Source organism: Ziziphus jujuba, chromosome 5, assembly GCF_031755915.1.
Source record: "Ziziphus jujuba cultivar Dongzao chromosome 5, ASM3175591v1".
NCBI lineage: Eukaryota > Viridiplantae > Streptophyta > Magnoliopsida > Rosales > Rhamnaceae > Ziziphus > Ziziphus jujuba.
In genome coordinates, this window is record NC_083383.1 from 19,544,173 (window position 1) to 19,563,549 (window position 19,377).

At 31.4% G+C, this 19,377-nt stretch overlaps 1 protein-coding gene across 2 annotated transcripts; it reads left to right on the forward strand.

Annotated features, from left to right (window-relative positions):
• The first annotated feature begins 540 nt into the window (after positions 1 to 540).
• Positions 541 to 12,139, forward strand: LOC107421275 (kinesin-like protein KIN-4C). 2 transcript variants are annotated; one of them, XM_048476430.2, is made up of 28 exons: positions 541 to 726; positions 890 to 1,066; positions 1,297 to 1,443; positions 1,546 to 1,698; positions 1,788 to 2,041; positions 2,445 to 2,623; positions 2,996 to 3,120; positions 3,571 to 3,607; positions 3,717 to 3,808; positions 3,916 to 4,032; positions 4,107 to 4,220; positions 4,327 to 4,410; positions 4,497 to 4,701; positions 5,049 to 5,149; positions 5,533 to 5,631; positions 5,708 to 5,821; positions 5,926 to 6,042; positions 6,135 to 6,215; positions 7,128 to 7,199; positions 7,337 to 7,427; positions 7,506 to 7,537; positions 7,913 to 7,998; positions 9,308 to 9,379; positions 9,489 to 9,716; positions 9,950 to 10,094; positions 10,398 to 10,493; positions 10,650 to 11,237; positions 11,465 to 12,139. In XM_048476430.2, the coding sequence occupies exons 2-28, from the start codon at positions 932 to 934 to the stop codon at positions 11,876 to 11,878; spliced, it is 3,978 nt and encodes a 1,325-aa protein (XP_048332387.2). In that variant the 5' UTR covers positions 541 to 726; positions 890 to 931; the 3' UTR covers positions 11,879 to 12,139. The 2 variants fall into 2 exon arrangements, with proteins under 2 accessions (XP_048332387.2, XP_048332388.2); XM_048476431.2 differs by having other exon boundaries at positions 917 to 1,066.
• The last annotated feature ends 7,238 nt before the right edge of the window (positions 12,140 to 19,377 follow it).

The window sequence follows — 19,377 nt, forward strand, 5'->3', positions numbered from 1 at the left end:
CATTGGAAGGTATAACTCCAAGTGGACTAGTGGCGGTCCTTGGCTCTCAATCGCCAGAAAGAAAACATATTTTAAGAATGAGGGAATAAAACTTCTCTATCTTATATTTACTACAATTAAAAAAAAAAAAAAAAGAAGCAAATTTTAGAAACCCTGAATAAAAAACAACATTGTTCAGTCATAAAAAATAAGCAAATTTTAGAAACCCTGAATAAAAAAAAAAAATATATATATATATATATATGTAAAGAAAGAAAACAGTGGTGTAAAGGGCCCTACTATTGGTTATTGGACCGTGGAGTCTTATCAATTTTCAATCCATCCAAACCCAGACCCAAACCCTGTGAGCCCACACCCACCATTTCGTGAGACAACCACAGAGGATAGAATCCTAATCTATGACCATCCATTCTAAAGTGGGCCAGGCTGGCCAGATAATCTATTTTTTTACAAATATAAAACCTTCAAATTCATACCGTTCGCCGAAGCACGTGACAAGCAGGTGACCTCACTATATTTGAATTCAGACCTCAGCGCCTTTTCTCCATTCCACTTTTATGAAAACTCAATTCGTCCGATTTCAAATTATCTGAGTCTTTCAAACACATTTTTCCATTCCGTTGGGAAAATCACAGACAATAAACAAAAACCCTCTCTCTCTCTCTCTCTCTCTCTCTCTCTACATTGCCTTCTTGCAAAAAATCTCTTCTATTCCATTGCGTTGAGGTAAATCCATTGCTGTCTTCCCCTTTCAACAGATCGAAAATTTATTAGCTCAAAGTTTCTTATTTTGTTTATATTTGATTCGAATCATTTGAGGAAGAAGTTTCTTTTTTTTTTTTTTTTTTTTTTTTTTTTTTTTTTGGGTTCAAATCATTTGGGGAAGAAGGATTAGGGCTCTAATTTGATTTTGAAGGGATCGGAGGTGGGGATGGAGAATTTGGAGACCAAGAGCTTAGATTCATCTCAATGCGTCCGTGTAGCCGTTAATATTCGGCCGTTGATTACATCTGAGCTTTTACTAGGATGTACAGATTGTATCTCTGTTGTTCCGGGTGAACCTCAGGTACATGACTCCTAATTATTATTGTTTTCGTTTTTTCAATTACAATTCTAATAATTATTTTGCATTTCTAGATGGGAAATATGTATGAACTAGCTACCATTTATATTGAATGACATGATTTCGAACACAAATTTGCCATTAAATTGCTAGTAGTTTTGTGGTTTTAAGGCTTAGAAATGATCTTCTTTCGGAATATACATTTCGGCAATTAAAATGATATTGATGAACAGGTGCAAATTGGCTCGCATGCATTTACTTATGATTATGTGTATGGTAATACGGGTTCGCCTTCTTCTGCGATTTACAATGACTGTGTTGCGCCACTTGTTGATGCTCTGTTTCATGGGTACAATGCCACAGTACTTGCATACGGCCAGGTTTAATTTTCGTTTATATTATTGTTATTCTTGTATTTTTTTGGTCGGTGTTATTTTGTTTTTAAATTAGAGATTTATGAGTTTGTTTTATTTAAATTGAAGACTGGTTCTGGAAAAACGTATACAATGGGGACCAATTATAGTGGTGAAGGAAGTAATGGTGGAATCATACCCAAAGTAATGGAAAATATCTTCCGAAAAGTTGAGACCATGAAAGACAATACCGAATTCCTGATTAGGGTATCATTTATCGAGGTAAATGATGATACTTATTGGTTCATTATTTTTTCTTTTCTAAATACTATGTGTTTATGTGCTTATATGTGATCTGCGTTAAATAATAGATATTCAAGGAAGAGGTATTTGATTTACTGGATTCAAATTCAACCGCTTCCTCAAAAAATGAAGGGGCAACTAATGTGAAGCCTGCTGTGCCTGCAAGAGTTCCTATACAAATTAGAGAAACAGTAAACGGAGGGATAACACTAGCTGGTGTGACTGAGGCAGAGATTAGGACGAAAGAAGAGATGGCATCGTATCTAACTCGTGGTTCTTTGTCTCGTGCAACTGGGAGTACGAACATGAATAGTCAATCAAGGTGCTGTCATTTAAATTTAATATAGCGTTGTCAGTTTTTGTAGGTCTTAACATCATTAGATATTTAGGCTCTCTGCTTAGAGTCCAGTCCTTTAATGAGGGTTGTTAATTATTAGATTTTGCTTCTGCTTCTGATTGTGATTTTGTGTGCTGATTTGGAGAACATATTCTTACTCTTGCCTTCATAGAAACTCCAATTGTTTTTTATCTAGATAAAAGCAAAATGGTGAGTCTAATAAACATCAAGAATATCAACTAATACAAAATGTGTTTATTTGATCATGTTGCATGTACTCTGTATAACATTGATACTTTCTTATCTTCAAGCATATAGCTTTTAAAATATCTTTTCACTCTGTGAAAGTAGTGTTTATATCTAATTTCGTTCCATTTTCTTTTTCCAGTCGTTCTCATGCTATTTTCACAATAACCATGGAACAAAAAAAGATTGCTCATTCCTGGAATGGAGCAGCTAATGATGATATTGGTGATGATATCCTTTGTGCAAAACTTCACTTAGTGGACTTAGCAGGTTCAGAGCGAGCAAAACGAACAGGGGCTGATGGGATGCGTTTTAAGGAAGGTAACTAGGTTTATGATTCAAAAACTTCTTTTGTTTCTTAAATAAATAAGTTTTAATGTGAACATTTTCCACTGGAAAGTAAATTTTTCATAGTGATGCAACAGACCCATGATTGGATTGTGGCAAAATGGAAATCTTTATAACGTTTTTGCCTTGGCCGTAACTGTGTAATTTCATAGATATTGTCCTCTTACATGTTGCTCGTCACAACTATGAGGAGGCAGCCTTTTTTTATTTTTTATTTTCTCTCTCTCTCTCTCTCTCTCTCTCTCTCTCTCTCTGTCTCTCTTCTACTAACTGGTCTCGATATGGCTATTTATTCTTTATTTATTTGTTTGATTTGTATACTCATTTATGGTTCATGTGGCTTAGGCATCCATATCAATAAGGGTTTACTGGCCCTTGGCAATGTAATAAGTGCTTTGGGAGATGAGAAAAAACGAAAAGAAGGTGGCCATGTTCCCTATCGTGATAGCAAGTTAACACGCTTGTTACAGGCATGACATTAATATTTTGTTATATATTTTCTGTTATATTCTACTTGTTGGCCAGTTGAATTAGCTTATTTACTAGTGGGTACAACTGCTTTCAACATGTTTAGTTTGGATTATTTTTAAGAAGGAAACAAATAAATAAATAATATAATGAATTCTAACCTCTTTGAGAATATTAGCAAACGATGCTCTTTAGTGTTCTTTTGATAAGATGCTTGTAGATATCTCAATATTATTCTTAGCTTAAGTTCAGAAAGTTTGAATTGTATATAATACTAAAATCCATAAAGTTTTTGGAATTTAGAAAGTTAATGAAAAATCTGATAATGAAAATTTGACTTGAATGTTTGCAGTTAAACAATCTTCAGTAATTTTTTTTTTTTTTAAAAGAAATAGAAGAAAATTGTCTGGAATTTTCTATTTTGACTGATTATTGGAATTTTAAATTTCTAGGATTCTCTTGGAGGCAACAGCAAAACTGTGATGATTGGTATGCCACTTACATGTGTTACAACATCTAACTTTTGTGGGCAATTCAGATTGTTTTTATGTAATTCATTTTTCGTTTTTGGGGTAAAGTTTCATTGTCCTTGTTGTAGCTTGTGTTAGTCCTGCTGACACAAATGCTGAGGAGACCTTAAATACTTTGAAGTATGCAAACCGTGCTCGCAACATCCAAAACAAAGCAGTAGTAAGTATTCTTGTTAAACATAATTATTATTTTTGAGGTTTATTACTTTGTTTTCTTATGATCTCAATAAATTTCCTCTTAACCTTGTCATATTTTCTTAATTTTAGATCAATCGTGACCCAGTGGCAGCCCAATTGCAAAGGATGCGGAGCCAAATTGAGCAGTTGCAAGCTGAGCTTCTCTTTTATCGTGGTGATGCCAGTGCACCATATGAGGAACTTCAGGTATATCACTTGCTCAATTATATGATTTTTTATGCTATTTGGTTTAGATATTTGATTATCTTTGCACTTTCCAGATCCTTAAACACAAAGTTAGTCTACTTGAAGCAAGCAATTCAGAGTTGCAGCGGGAACTCCAAGAACGTCAAGTCACTTGCAAGCATTTAACACAACGTGCTCTTGACGCACAGGTTTTTCTTTTTCCTTTTCCGGTTTAATCTTAATAGAAATGAAAATATTTCACTGATTTAATTTTCTATGAAACTAGAAGACTTTTCTTAAACTTGAATATTTTAGGTTGAAAAAGACAAGCTGGTTATGAAAATAGAATTAGCCCGAAATGGAAAATCTTGGGATGAGGTTGACTCCAATCTAGACCAGGTTCAAATATGTTCTTTTGTTATCTTTTTTATTTAAAGATGTTTTGAAGGCATTGGTTTGTTACTTATGTGTTATTTTTTTTCCAGGACTGTGATTTGTTAAAAACTTATGTAGCAAAAATTCATGATTTAGAAGGAGAAGTATTACGCTTGAAAAATTTGAGTTCAAAACGTAGTCGAGTTGTTGATTGCCTTGACTCAGATGATGATGACTTTCGCCCAAAGAGCACATTGTTTCCATGTACCAGTGAGTATTCATCTGATTACGATTTGAAAGCCGGTGACATATCAGGTAAGATATGGAAATTCTGTGGATGATGTTATTTATGATGCATCGCTATTGTTTGATTGTGTTGTTTATTAAAGTTTCCTCTACATCAGGCTTAGCTTTTCATGAAGGTATCTATCTGTTATAGGAAGTTGATTTTTGTGCAAATATCTAATGTGACCTATATATTTCGGTTCTCGTAGGTAGAAGCCATGCAATCTAAGGGCATTTTGCTTTTTGTAAAAATTGATGCAAAATATTATTGTAATTGCTTCTTTAAATTTTTTCATTTCACTGGTATTGGCACTTTATTTAAACATTCAGAGAAACCATAAGTAGAATGAAATTAATTGTTTTTAAATTATATGTAGATGAGATAGCTGATGATGAAAAGGAGCAAGAGCATTCTTCTGTTCAAGAAAAGTTGGATAGGGAGCTCAAGGAATTGGACAAAAGACTTGAACAGAAGGAGGTAAGGATTACTTACATTTGATTATAACAACACATCTGTTTTGGTTCCCATTTTTACTCAAATATCCATAAATGCATAAAGATGCTAAAGCAGCTCTCAACTGGAGCTTTTGGGTCTTCTTCAGATGGAGGTGTTTAGTTCATAAAATTGAAGAAATCTTTTTACTAGGATGTTTTTTGTTTTTTTTTGGATGTGCTTAGTTTTTGCAATAAAAGTTCTCATATCTTTTGCTTAAATATTTAAGAGTTACCATCAACATATGCATAGATAAAGAACAACATAGTTTTCACCATTTGCTGTCTTATATATATTTTCCTTCTCTTCCATTTTATGTTTTTGTGGTTCTTTGATTACTTAATTTTCTTTCTTTTTACTTTTTTAAGGCGGAAATGAAACGATTTACAAATGTTGATACTTCAGTTCTGAAACAACATTATGAGAAGAAACTTCAGGATTTGGAACTAGAGAAGAGAGCTCTACAGGTAGTATCTTACTATTTTACTTGTGCTGTAGTTTTAAGGTGAAATAAATCATAATCTCCTTCTTGTCATTTTATAGAAAGAAATTGATGAGCTGCGACAAAATCTTGCAAATATCTCATCTACTTCTGATGATGGTGCTCAAAAATTGAAGGAAGATTATCTACAAAAGTTGAATGTCCTCGAAGCACAGGTGAATCTAGAGTTGCCTTATCTCTGCATGTCTTTTTGTGTTTGTTTTTCAGATAGAATGTTGGCTATCTATTGCATATATTGGCTTCATAAATTTTCTTACAGGTTTCCGAGTTGAAGAAGAAACAAGATGCTCAAGCTCAACTTTTGAGACAAAAACAAAAAAGTGATGAGGCATCAAGACGACTACAAGATGAGATTCAGAGAATAAAGTCCCAGAAGGTAATTATTTTTGTAGAATGGTTTATGCAGTTTTTTTTTTTTTTTTAATTGTTTTTTAACTTTTATTGTCCATGCAATGTCATGTTACTTAGGTTCAATTGCAACACAAGATTAAGCAAGAGTCTGAGCAATTTAGGTTATGGAAAGCATCAAGGGAAAAAGAAGTCCTGCAGGTATATTCGAAACTGGAGAATTCCTTCATGCATGTTTATCATGGCTTTAATTTTCATGAAAATTTATTATGTGCAATACTTACAATGTTAATGAAGAAGGTTGATAGAGTAATTTGGAAATTCATCTTGGAGAGATTTTCTTCATTCCTATTGTGTCAATTATGATGATGAAAATTGGATGCATACTAGAGAACCATTATTTTGTGAAGGCTTTGACCTATTTCAGTGGGCAATAAAGGGGTCCTCTATGATATAATTTTTTTAATCCATATATGGATATGTTTATTCATATAGTGTGGATTGGAACTTTTAGTCCACAAATAAAACAATAAAACATTTATTTATTAATTTGGTAGTAAATCTTTCCGTGGAATAAGACAAACTAGAGAGAAAACTAAATCATAAAGTGAAAGGAAACTTTATTTTTGCATTATTCTAAGTACTTGTTGTAATTTTGGAATTGCTACTTGATTGTCAACGTATCAGCTGTTTGAACTTGTAGGATTTCATATGTTCACTGGAATAGCAAACAAAAATTTAATTACTATTTTCTTATTTTACATCGAAGACATTAACTCAAATATCTGCTTAAGCTTTAAATGTCGCAAACTTTACTGGATGATAGAAACTTTGCTTGTGAAGTTGTGGTTTTTGCTGCAGAAAATTTTCTATTAGTTTTTCCCAATGATTTTTGGAAGAGCAAGTATATGCATAACAGTCATCATCTTTATCTCAGCCAAAAAAAAAAAAAAGAAGTCATCATCTTTAGGTTATGTCTGCTTTTGCTTTATTTGTCTACAATTTTAAGATGCTACGCCTACTTTAGCTTTATTTTTATGTCGTTGTTCTACAATATAGATTATGCAACAGTACTCTCATTATTATTATTATTTTTGTTCTGTCAATTACCAGCTTAAGAAAGAGGGAAGAAGAAATGAGTATGAGATGCATAAGCTATTAGCTTTAAATCAGAGGCAAAAAATGGTTGGTAAATGCTTGCTTAGAGTTCTTGGGTTATCTAGCATGAGATAGATTTCTAACCCTATCTTTTTTTCTTTTTCTTTTTTTTAATTTTTAATTTTTCTTATATATGTATATATATATTTATTATTTAATGACAGGTTTTACAACGAAAGACAGAAGAAGCTTCTATGGCTACAAAAAGGCTGAAAGAGCTTCTGGAATCTCGAAAGGCTTCACGTGAAACTTCTGGTAAGGCATGTACTGCATCAGGATGTTTCTTTACACTTTCTGTCATTGTAATGCTCTATGCTCTACCACTTTATGTAGGTACTGGAAATGGCAACGGTGCTGGAATTCAGGTACTTAAAACAGAGTGTCTTTTCATAAGGGGAACAAAAAGAAAAGATGTATCAAGAATATTTGTTGTTTTGTGCTATTTTGGTACTACATTCCTTGACCCAATGGAGTCCAAACCAGGTTTTCGTCCTATAAATTCTTACCAAAAGTCTACAAGGGGTTGAAAAAAAAAAAAAATCCTGTGGCTTTTTGTAACTTCGTTTTTTGAGTGCCTGTAACGGTTATTATGATTTTATTATCGCATTTCAAGTAAAATAAGAATATATTTAGTTAGTCATGTTGAATTTGTTAAAATCCTAATAATTACCTTGTGATTTGGTTACTTGCTGGTTTTGGATGTGTTAAAAATACTAACAGATATACATTGTTTTGAGAAGGCTTTGATGCAGGTGATTGAGCATGAACTCGAAGTCACTGTACGTGTACATGAAGTGCGCTCTGAGTATGAGCGTCAGATGGAAGAGTAAGACTTCATCATACCTTTACACATAGGGTGCAGTTAGTAATAGGATGAAACGAATGTTTAGAATAAAAGTAACAAAGGAATGATCATTTTAGGTATGGAATAAAATATATTACATCAATTTTATTGTTTGGCTGAATTGTGGAGTCATAGTATGGCCAAGTGACTGAATGAATTGGAATACTATTCCATTCCAAGGATAATTTAATTCATAAAACTACCCAAGACTTAAAATCTTATACATCCTTAGAACTGATTTGATTGAAGCAGCTAGTTTTATGTGTCTATACATATATATACTCAGATTTGCTACAGTGGGTGCCTGCCCCCCACCCTAATATGGGCGCTTCACATGAGGCAACAATGTTGGGGGACCACAACACGTTGCCTCAAGTGGGGTGCACATATCATGGTGGGGAGCAGGCTCCCATTTTAGCAAAGTTTCATATGTACATATTTACATATATATATATATATATGTATATATATATCTGCATGTGTTATGCTTGAGAGCATGTGTGTACATATGACAAATAGAGAAATTATATAGATGCATATGGAGCAACTGTAACGTAAAATTGTTTCTATATTTTCAATTTGCTAATAGATCCCCGATGCAAACCTCAAAAGAACAATGTGAAATTTTAAGTTTTTAATACTGTACTCTAAATGCTCAAGTTCCTAATCATTTTTAATGACCATTATCCATTATGTATTACCATTTTTTTCCTTTAACCAAATTTCTTCCACCAATCACCATTATTTTCTCATAAAAAAGCAAGTGCTAAAGAAAAATTGAACAACTAATCAATAAAGCAAAGCAAATGAAAGGAAGGAGAAGATTATGAAGAAATAGAAGCGGGATCCACATGTATATGTAGGAGGATTTAAGTTATAAAAAAAGTGAAAATCTGCTTGATAAAGAAAATAATCAATGGTCAGAATGAGAATTGCAAAGAGGCAAGATGGCTTATGCCTCCAGTGATAAATTTTGGGAGTTCAAGTGGTTGGAGATACTATTGCAGCTCTTAAATGCTCTATTATGAGTTTACCACTTGGTCCACTTCACATTCGACCATCTGCAATGTTTAGTGTCTATAATTTGCATCTAGTATTTTTTATTAGACTATTTTAGTTTCTTTTATCTTGTCAATTTATTTCTTTTTTCTTGAACTTGTAGCTGCGTATATTTTATTTTTAGTTTCTGGCTTGTACTATTTAAGTTTCTAAATGGACTTTACAAATTTTCTATTGGAACTTTGTGTGATGTTGCAAATTTGTGTAATCATTACTCTTCTTGGTATTTCAGACGAGCTAGGATGGCCAAGGAGGTTTCCAAGCTTAAGGAAGAAACAGAAATGTTAAAACAAATTAAATCAAGGTGAAGAATGTTTCTTTGGATGTTAAGCAATGAGGTTGTAAAATCTTTTCCTTATTAATTTATGGAAACTGATGCATATATATCTGTTTCTAAATGGTGTAAATTATAGTGACTGTCCCCAAACAATGTCTCCTGGAGCAAGAAATTCCCGGGTTTTTGCACTTGAAAACATGCTTGCCACTTCATCTAGCACCCTAGTTTCTATGGCATCACAATTATCAGAAGCAGAAGAGCGTGAACGGGGTTTTAGTGGCAGGGGACGTTGGAACCAAGTTCGTTCTCTTGCTGATGCAAAGAATTTGATGAATTATCTGTTCAATTTAGCATCTACCTCCAGGTAATTATCACTTCGTAGTCAGCTTTTTGATATGAGGCAAAGAATAACCAACAATCATGCAATGATGTCATTGGTTCTAACTGCATTGTATATTTATGCCTTGAGCAAATAAAATGTCTCTAATTAACTTTTTTGTTTTTTTTTTTTTCTTTGTTTTTGTTTTTTTGTTTTTTGTTTTTTGTTTTTTGTTTTTTTGTCAACTGACTTGATTAATATTTCCCTTCTTTTTGAAGGTGCTTGTTACGAGATAAGGAAGTACTCTGCAGAGAGAAGGATTCAGAAATTAGAGATTTGAAAGAAAAAGTAGTGAGTCTAAGTAGTTTGCTTAGAAAATCAGAAATGCAGAAGGGAGAGCTTATTCATCAGATGAAATCTCAGGTTAGTGTGTTTGCTTACCATATAAATGCAATTTGTTAAGGATGGAATTTCCTTTTCAGTACATGTTGGATCTGAGTTTGCTGTCTCTGTCTTAATGAATAAATTGGTTAAGAACCTAGTTGCTAAATTTTGGGGCTTTTTCATTTTCAATATTCAAGTTTAAAGAGAGACTAAAACTGGACAATCCCTTGATGAAAATGTTCATTTTAGTATCTACATTCCTTTTAAATGATTTTTTTGTAATGTAGTAAACTTAGTCTTCAACATTCTCGTAGTAATATAGACATTTGTAATTTGTAACAGAATTCAGCGTTGAAAAAATACTCCATGGCAAGTGCAACAGATTCCAAGGATTCTAGTCTAAATATTGGAGGACACAAGTATGACTTGCGCAAGCAGGTAGGTGCTCTACAGATTATTTTTACTACTTTCTACAAGTATGTTCATCACAAGGTTACACATCAACGTAACTCTTCATACCAGTAAATTTATTTTCATTAGCCAATAATTTTATCCATTTATTCTACTGGTGACCGATACTGTGCATGCCTCTAGGACCATCGGAGCTCATTCATCCTATTGGAGGACATGGATACATCTGACTCAGAAAATTCAGATGTGGATGCAGCTGATGACGATTGGGTAGCTGATGAATTGGATGCAGCTGACGATGACTCGGTAGTGAAAGGAAAACGGAGAATGAGGAAAAGAGTTTCCAAATCTGGATCTAGTGTGGGATCAGATCCATCCAACACTATTGATATTGGAGGCTTAAAAATTGACGATTCAGGTGATGAAACAGTTGCTGTTAGTGGGGAGACTCCAGCAAGTATCTGCTGCTCTTGCAGCAAATACTCCTCATGCAAAACAACTAAATGTCAATGTCGATCAGCTGGGGGGTTTTGTGGGGCATCTTGTGGTTGTGTGCCTACAAAGTGTGCCAACAGGGAGTTGGATGAATCACTGCAACCACAGGGTGCTGAAGGAATTGTTAATGGTTCAGCGAGTGATGAAACAAAGGATGGGCTTCTTGTTTCTCATGGTGCAATGTTACTTCACAGTGCTTTGGTTGATAAGCCTGTGGAGACAAATGATGATGGTGGAACAAAAAGAAAGCCTCTTTCTGACATTGGTAACACAGTGGTGAGTTGCATTTTTGCCATGTTTGGTATCTATTTGGTTCAATATCTTTTTTCGAATACCTTTTTTCTTTTAATTATAATTAACTTACCCTACGTAAATCTATAGCTAAGTTGAGAAACTTTTGATATAGTTCCTTTCCATTTTTTCCGATTTACTTGATTGAAATTTCTTATACTGCAATATCTATTTTTAGTTTACACTTTCTATGGTTGATCTTGATAATACAGACCAAACCAAATGCACCAAAGCCTAATCAGAGAAAGAAATGGCGAAAAACTACTGTTCAGCTAGTTACAAATCCCCCACCATCTTTGCAGCTAGAAAACAATGAAATCCCGAAGGAGCCAGATAATAGGGCAAATGATGCTGAAATTCCAGTAATACCATTGAGGACCACGCGATCTGTCACCCCAAATCAAGCTGCTCAGGAGCCAGACAGTATAGTAAACGAAGCTCATATACCAGTGAAATTACCCAGGGCCATGAGATCTGCCACATCAAATGGAGGCAATCCATTCAGAGATAGAAATGCCGAAAAACCAGATGAATTAAGTGTAGACAAGGATGCTGGGTTTATTGCCTCTAGAAGTCCTGCCCAGAATAAAAGAACATCCGACGAGAAGGAGAACTTTGGCCTATAATTATGGTAGATTGGTTTAAGTGAGTTGCTCACTCATTGTGCACAACAGCCATGTTTGCATTTTGGTTGATTTTGTCTGCTGCTGAGCAAAACAAGAAATTTGAATACATCTCTCGCGTAGAGAACAATACAGCACCTGGATTCATCTTTTTTCTTTCTAAATTTGTCTGTGTCCTTTTTTGGTGAATAGAAAGACAACCATATTGTGAATTTCATAGTCTACATGTAGATTTATTAATTGTTGGCTGCCATTGAGGGGATATTTGTCATAACGTCAATTTTTTCAAAAATATTTATATATTCGCTTATTTTTTTGTCTGAGAAAATAAAAATTTAAAACATTGACTACTGATACTTTAAAAAACCTGCAAAAATATTTGTTTAAAATTTTTTAAAATATTTGTCAATAATAAAAAATATAAAAAATATTGTTTTTATGATAAATCAAGAAAAGAATATGATTAAACTAGTATTGAAAAATACATAGAAATTATAATTTTTTAATTGAAAAAAAAAAGATTACATTTCTTATAAAAAGTTATATTTAAGAAACATGGCACATATACCTCTTTCCAAAAATAACAAAAAAATAAAATAAAATAAATAAAACCATGTAACTAGAAAACATTATACCTGTGCTTGAATATTTAAAATGTCAATATAAATAGAGGAATAAAATATTACATAAAAAATGTATATATATATATATAATCCTTTTATTGTGTAAATACCTGCACTATAAAAAATGATATATATATATATATATATATATATGAAAAAGGTTATAGTGGAGTCTGTTTCATGCGGATTCGTATAAAAATCGATATTTTTAAAAACAAAACGTTAACTTTATTATGTACAGCCGTGTAAGCATATACAATAAAATTGTCATTTTTTTTTTTTAAAACATAAATTTTGGTGGAGATCCACATGAGGATGGATTGCACTGTATTCTCCTCCATATATATATATATATGTATGTATGTATGTTATAATATTTTCAAATTTGCCTTTTTCTTATCATCTAATTACATTTTTTAAAGCCATTCCCTCAAAATACCATAAAAATGGAGAGAATTTTTTCATCTTGATGTTTATTTTATTTTGTTATATAACACTAGTTATATTTCTGATTAATAGAAACATAAAAAAATTTCTTCTATTTTTGTGTATATATATATAAATATGTATAGGTTCTTTTTTTTTTGTTTTTTTTTTTTGTTTTTTGTTTTTTTCCTCTCATATGAGATACTCATTTTGGAATTCATCAGGAGGCATTGTCATGGACCAATTACAAATTTATTTTCCTAGCTGAGAGAAAAATTATATATTACTTTGTATTTTATTGGTAACAATAAATTTTTAAATTTAAGTTTTACATAACAATATAAATTTTCTAAAATTTGAATACTATACTCTCTCAAAATAACAATTTTTAGTCTTTCTTTTTATTTTTTAGTAAAATATATTTTAATTTCTTTATATGGCTTTTTATAAAATTTCTTCTCAAACAATTTTTTTTTTCATATTTTTCATTATTGTTTCAATTTTTTTCCCCCTTCCTTGTGAACAAGTAGTTATATATTTATTTGTAAACCTTTAAACTTTTTATTATTATTTGTACACTAACAATTTTTTTAAATCTTTTTTCTTAATTTTTTTTGAAAAATATATTTTTATATTTTTAAAGTGTTTATATGGCATTTGATATGAATATGAATGATAGCCATTTCGATTGGTTGGGGAGCATTACAGCACCCTCGAACCCAACTAAAAACCATTTTAACATGTTCAAGGTGTGTTGGGGATCAACCTTTTATAAATATATAACAGAAAAATGGACCAAAACCAACCAACTTCCTAAAATCCTGTCATTTTTATTGAAACCCCATATAAAATCATATAAAAAAAGTTCTTGTTTCACAACCATATAAAGTCATTTTTAGAGATGCCCATATAAGCCCACTTCCTAAAATTTGTTCGATACACATATGCAAAATAAATTTCAAAGATCTCATTCTCTGCACGCTGAGGGGCATGCAAAAAAACCAATTAATCAATAAAACCAATCAATTCAATCCAATTTATTTGGATCGATTATTTAATAGTACAATTAGTTTAGATCGGTTTTAAAAATTAAAAATCAATAGTCATTTTAGTTTGAATTAATTTTAAAAGATAAAAATCAATGAAACTGATTGACTAAAATGATTAAAATATAAATAGTTTACAATATATATTTAAAAAATATAATGAATTATCATTGTTTCATTTTATTTGTTATTTATATTGATTTATTTAGTTAAAAAAATTATTTGCAATTGATATATTATTTTAAACCAATTTTTTAACACCCCAAAAATTTTAAACTCCTTATTTGTTAAACAATAAGCAATTCTAATGGTGCTTAGGATGAAAATTTTAATTGGAGAATTTGGTCCATTGCTCATCTAAATGAGGGCTCAACGTAATATGCCTATTTTTTCTCAAAATTTTTTTATCTACCCAACTATTCTTATTTTACCCTTAACAAAAATTAAAAATGACCTTAGTTTCCCTTTCTCCTTCGAGAAGCCCACACCACAATCCCTGCATGCTTTTGTTTCTTCCTTCTCCCCACGGACAATCCCATTGAAAACAAAAAACCATCTCCACCTCTACTTTCTTCCTTCTCGGTGAAAAAGCATCCCTCACCTCTCTTTGAAAGATTGAGAAAAAATTTGAGATAAGGATCTATGTATTTATTTATTTTAGATTGGGTTCTTTCCAACAACATAAAAAAATCGATACTTACTGACTGTACTGACTGTGGGTGTTTGTTATTGAGTGATTTTGATTTTAGTTGTGTAATGTTTATATTTTTAACATGTTCTATGTATAATTTTAAAGTCTGCTGTGTATTTTTTGAAAATTTTTCCTTCTAAGAGAAAAATATTCATAATACATGGATCGATTATGATTATAAAACATTTTTTGAATATTTTATGATAAATTTAGGACTTTGAATCAATTAATTTGGCTTGGAAACTAGTAAAAAATTGAAAATTTGGTAAATATATATTGAATTAAGTTTTTTTTTTTAATGGAAATCATTATAAACCAACTTTTAGGAGAAATTGATATCGGATATCATTTGGAAAGGAAGATATGAAAAAAAAAAGGTCCGATTTGGCTGGAGGTGAGAGATCCAAGTGGGCTAGAAAATGAGTTCGAAACTCAATTTTTTGTTAACAGGTCTATCTGCCGACCCGACTGAGGTTGAAGACAGATCGTACAATGTGTCGTTTGGCTAGGATGACTTGTCATTTTGATGGCGTCACTAATGCTGTCATTATTTTTAAAAAAATATTTTTTCAATTAAAAAATTTATAATTTTTATTTTTCAAAAAATTATATTTTTTTTGAAAATATTGCTTTTTAAGGCTGAATAGTTATATGTTTTTTTTTTTTTTTGTCTATTATGATCTCTCTTAATGAATATGGTAAACTAATATGCATTATTTTGATACTTTTTCATTTGTTTTATAAGATTTATATATGTGATCAAAAAGTTGGAATAGTTTTGATGAATATAGTTATTAATAAATGTGTTTGATCAATTTTTTTTTTTTATGTTATTTGATTGATTTAGAAGTAGTTATATATATAAATATATTTATGAACTTAAAATGTGGATAAAAATTATTAGTGTTGTCAATTTATATTTAGTTTTTTTTTTTTGGGTTGGTTTCATTTATATATATTTTATTTTTAGTTTAGGGTTGTAGTTATATATATATATATACATATATGACTGTGTACTTAAATATGGATAAAAATTTATTAGTGTCGTCAATTTATATTTATAGACTATACTTTAGAATGATACCATAAAAAAACCTACGATCTCATTTGAAGAAGGAAAGCATGAAGTTGCAACCCAAGAAGTGTAATGGAAGCACATCACCACCTTCCTCGAAACATCAGCGAACTTCTAGGCTACAATCCCAATTGAAGAAAGAAAGTACTAAGTTATCCCAATTTAAAAAGGAAAGCACTAAGCTTATTCCTCCAACCAAGCTTCTAGCCAATGTCCCAATGTCCTATCCCTTATTTAAGTTGGTAAGTTTGATACTTTTTAACGTATTGAATATGTGGTTTGGTTCAAAGCTTTGCTCTTGCATGTTTTACTATACTTATTATAATATGAAAAATTATGAGATTTTGATATGCATTTATGAATTCGATGAGAGTTATATCAGTTTTATTGGTAATATGTCCTTAATTATTTATTCTTGAATGTGGATATCCATGGTAAAGTTCCTGATGGTCTTCCGTAATTGCCAATAGGCCATTGGAATTTTTTTTTTTTTAGTTTTTTGTAGCTTGATTACCAAAGACTTCATCAGAAATACCACTTGTATAATAATGTTAACACGTATGTGTTTAGATTGGTTTGAACATATTAATATCAAGTTGGGGTACGAAAATAGTATGTAAGTAAATTATTGACTTCCATTCAATTTATGGTATGTTATTTTGTAGGCCACTGAAGCTCCTAGATGGAAGGAATGCATTTTTAAAGATGCCAATATATTCAAAGCTAGGATGCATTCTTTTGCAAATTCAATGGAAGCAAACATAATAATCAGAAGTGTACTTACACTTGATCAATTGAATCTGTACAGAACGATTTATTTTGGACCTTTGCTTGAACTAAAGAACCTTAAATTCTTTGGTCACTTAGTGGATAATCTGTCATGGAAAAGAGCTATATGTAATGATCCTAAGGTTTTCGAGTCTAACTTTGGCAGATTAGGAGTTCGATTTACTAAGTGGGAATTTGCGCTTATTATTGGCTTAAAATTTTGTCGGTTCCAACTGAACTTGAGGTGTGAAATATTAAATCCACCAAATTATGTGAGAGATTGTTAGAAGATACATATGACCTTAAACCACTTGATTTAGAATAAATGTTCAAATATGCACATTTTGAGGATGATTAGGATGCAGTCAAAATTGCATTGCTGTATTTCTTAATTTATGATATACTTGGAATGGACACAAGTGTTCAGATTAATAAGAAGTATGCTGATATTGTTGATGACATTAATATATTCAATTTTTACCCTTGGAACACTATGAGCTATAAGGAGATAATGAAGTCTTTGCACAATGCATTTTGTCATAGAGGAGAAGAGGTTAAAAACAAATCTAGCTCGTACGATCTAAAAGGATTACTTTTGGCATTTTAGGTACATTTTATTATCACATATAAATTTAATTGTAATTTAAAAATTAAATTTGGTCACCAATATTCTATCATTTGTAGGTGTGGGATTATAAAACCATTTCTGATCTTGGCAAAGAATTTGCCGAATGACATAGCACTACTTGTCATCGGAATGTCGGATGGAATGCTATAACTCTACTGGAACATAAAACTATGAATTCTTGGTTTACCTCAACTAGCGACATAAGATAAATTTAGTTTTACCACATACTGTATGAAATTTAAGTTTATACCATTTTATTCAAGTCATATCAAATTTAACTTGAATGCTATTTCATTGATTTTGATATGTGATTTTTTCACACACTGTACCAAAATTAGTTATCATGAAATATAGACATACATAATTTTTTGTTTTTGTTTTGTTTTTTGTTTCATGCAGTATGACGTGCATTGGAAATTATATGCCATTGAAGATGAAACAACTATGGATTATTGGAGAATTTCAACAATTGAAGTACATGAGATTCAATATACAAAACGACCACTTGTGGAACCGATTGCACCCAAGGTAAATGTTGATGCTTGATATGCAATCGAAAATAAAAAGCATGCAAATGCTCCATCACAATCCAGCTCTCCCACATGGGCGACGTATGATAATGTAAGTTTATGTAGCAACTATATTCAAAATATATACTACATAAGATTTATTTGTGTTGTACTAATATTATTTACTTGTTTTTGGATATTGATATTGAATAGATTAATTGCATGAAGGCAAGATTTGATAAATTAAAGCAATATATGGCTGCCAAATTTAATGAAGCAGAATAGGAGATGGCTGCTTTGAGGACAACGTTTGGTTCCCTCATAGACAAACTTAATTATCATGTACCATATTTACACTAACCCATGAATGAGATTGTTTAGCCACCTATGATTGCATATATTCATACATAATATTTGAAGGTTATATTATTATTAAATTGTATACTTATTTAACAATGCCTTTTTTATTTTTTGAAATTACAAATTAACCATTATGTTATGCAAGCCTAACAAAACGTTTTGACATAGTCACCCCCCTTTTCGGTCCAACAATTATCCTTGTTGGCACCTTTCGATTACAAGAAAAAAAGAATATATTGTGATAAAGAAAAAATAAATGATGCTCGCACAGATGATGCCTATGGTACAAAGATAGATGATAAATGTCAAACACCATTCGATCCAGTCATACTTGATAGTTCTAATGCAGATTATTCATGGTTATTGGTGCTATATATTCGTAGATATCAGGTTCTGTATGAGGAAAAAGAGATTATTGATTTAACAGATAGTTTACAACATGGGACTTTGCATGTGGAATGGGATAGTGATGTGACTGATGGTTCATAAGTGTGGAGATTGTGATGTATGATTTTCAAGATAAAAGCTACTTTGGTAGAGTTTATCAATAATCACAACATGTCACCTCACCATACACTAACCTATGCAAAAAGAAAGTGAAGTAAAATCTCAAACGACCCATTGATTTCGCCAAAGAGAGGTCGTGTGATGAATGGTATAGAGCAGCACCAAGTGGATCAAATGTTATTGTCGATTATATGCAGTTAGACAAACAGTTTTTTGACGTTTTACTTACCCATACTGGATGGTTGACTTCCGATGTAAGTTATATAGCTTATAATCATACAATTTCATATGCACCATTTTATTTGTTGTATTATCACCAATATTTGCACATAATATCATTTTGTATTGTTTGCAGCCTATGGACACTATTTTATTTTACATACAAAAAAAAAAAAAGTTTGACCATCGTGGTATATTCACACAACGATATGCCATAATGGACATTTTATTTTGGGTAATATTATGTAAACCTACATAGTTTGTATTTATTATTGAAAACATGCTTTATTAGGTTTAAAAGTTTATTGTATCTATTTGATTCGTTGTCAGGCATCAATAAAAAGGCATTACCCTACATTCAAGAAATTTTCAAACACATATACGTGTGATTTGATACAACTAAGCTATGTACATGGGACCTCATTAAGATACAAGATATCGTGGTTGATTTGTGATTATATAACTACATATATTTTGAAAAATATGGATTTCATTGTTGCATGTGTTGATTTGAAAGCACACCACATTGATTTATATGATTTAAATATTGAAAACAAATATTTGCAAAAACAAAGAGCTCTAAAATGGTGAATCCATCAAGTATATGCTGCCTTACTTGTTGAATGATGAGGAATATTATGACAACAAAC